Here is a 1,726-nt window from a genome sequence, read left to right on the forward strand (position 1 = left end):
GGGCGCTGGATGTCCCGGTCGTAGGCTCGGAAGCAGGGGTGGCACAGGGGGCAGCCGGGGTAGCTGCTGCAGTGGCCCCGCTGGCACTGGTCGCAGCGGGGGCCCGTGACACCCGGGCGGCAGAGGCACCAGCCAGAGGTCTTGTCACAACCCACCTCCTCGGTGCCCTGGAAGTCACAGTCACACTCTGGGGGATGGAAAGGTGGAGAGATATAGAGGTGAAGCCCAGCAGAAGGGGGTAAAAAATACATTTTTATATTTATACACACACATATATACACACACACACATATATATATAAAACCAGATGCTATGAATGGGATGCCAACACAACATGAAGTCTAACCCCACCCATCAGCCCTGCAGCATCTGGGAAGGAGGTGGCACAGGCAGATGAATGGGAAGAGCCTCCCAGCCCTCTCCCTCATCCAGCCCCTGACCGTGCAGGGACAGACCAGCACAGTCAAGGGTCTTGCCTAAGGCTGCTGGAAGGGGACTGGTGGATACCTGGAGATGAGGGAGAGCAACAGGGATTAACTAGGAAGCTGTTCCAGAGAGGAAATCTCTCTTGCAAAATAGCCTGGGGAACACTGATATCAGGACAGGTGCCAGGTGCTCTTTTCCCAAGCAGCCCATGATCTCACAGCAGCAAGACAATGAAACAGAGCCTGCCTACCTGTGCACCCCACCCAGACGTCTCCGTAGTGCCTGTCTGGGCAAACCTGCTCCTGAGGGGCAGAGCACGTGCGTCCCGTGAAGCCTTCTCTGCATGGACACTGTCCTGTGAACTGGGGAAGGGGAAGTACATCAGAGAGAACCAGCTCTGGACACCTGCCTGGGAAAGCCCTCCCCGGACTGCTCTCTAAAGCCAGAACCAGGACAACTGTCTCTGCTCAGCCCGTGTCCCAGCACACCCACACTGCTCCTGCCAGGCTGCAGGCTCAGCCTCAGTGATACAAACAGTCTCCAAGCAGCCCCAGGATGCAAAGCAGAGTTCCAAGCTTTGTTTCAATGACAAAGGAATCACCCACAAGCAGCTGGTTTGCCATCTCGGGTCTCTTCCCTGTACTTCAGGGACTTACCTTTGGCTCTTAGAATTTGTTACAGGTTTTTTTTCATATTTAACTTTAATTTTCCCAGTTGGCTTTTAAGCCTGAAGTGACACACATGCTTTTCATTGATAAATGAGGACAATTAAGTTGCCTTGCCTGCATGAAGATCTATTAGGATTTCCTTACTGAATATCAGGCCTTTTTAAATGGCTTAATCGTGCCTCAGTAATTACCACCTTCTTTCATTTTCCTGAATAGCCTGTCATAGTGTTTTCTAGGAAACAGGAATAGGATAATAAGAGCAGGACATACTAGGGAACAATACAACCCTTTTGTGGAGTCTCCCACAGATAGGATGGGACAACAGAGCTACCCAACACAGCGTTTTGATTCTCTGAGCAATTTCCCACATGGTGCTGCCCAATGGGGACATGGCTCTGCTGGCAGTGGCACAGCAGCTCGACCCCCTGCTGCCCCTCACAGTAGCAGGGCAGAGCTGGGCAAGTTAAAAAAGCAGAGAGCAAGCTTGCAGGTGCATGTGTGAAAGAAGGCAGGGAAACGAACAAGAAATATTGCTGCAACGTGCTGGGTCTGCCCTAGGGATGCTGATGGGGGGCTGGGTGGTCCCTGGTTGCAGTGGGGGCTGCGGGAGCCGTGGGGGTGGCAGCCACAGG

The 1,726-nt window shown here is 53.1% G+C and overlaps 1 protein-coding gene across 1 annotated transcript in view; it reads right to left on the reverse strand.

The window, feature by feature from the left end:
- The window catches only part of LAMB3 (laminin, beta 3), a 44,023-nt gene that overhangs the window by 9,445 nt on the left and 32,852 nt on the right, over positions 1–1,726 (reverse strand). Inside the window, exon 11 of the mRNA XM_010002101.1 lies at positions 5–187. Coding sequence (XP_010000403.1) covers positions 5–187 — 183 coding nt within the window. The remainder of the gene's footprint in view (positions 1–4; positions 188–1,726) is intronic.

Source organism: Chaetura pelagica, unplaced genomic scaffold (genome assembly GCF_000747805.2).
Source record: "Chaetura pelagica isolate M959 unplaced genomic scaffold, ChaPel_1.0 scaffold181, whole genome shotgun sequence".
NCBI lineage: Eukaryota > Metazoa > Chordata > Aves > Apodiformes > Apodidae > Chaetura > Chaetura pelagica.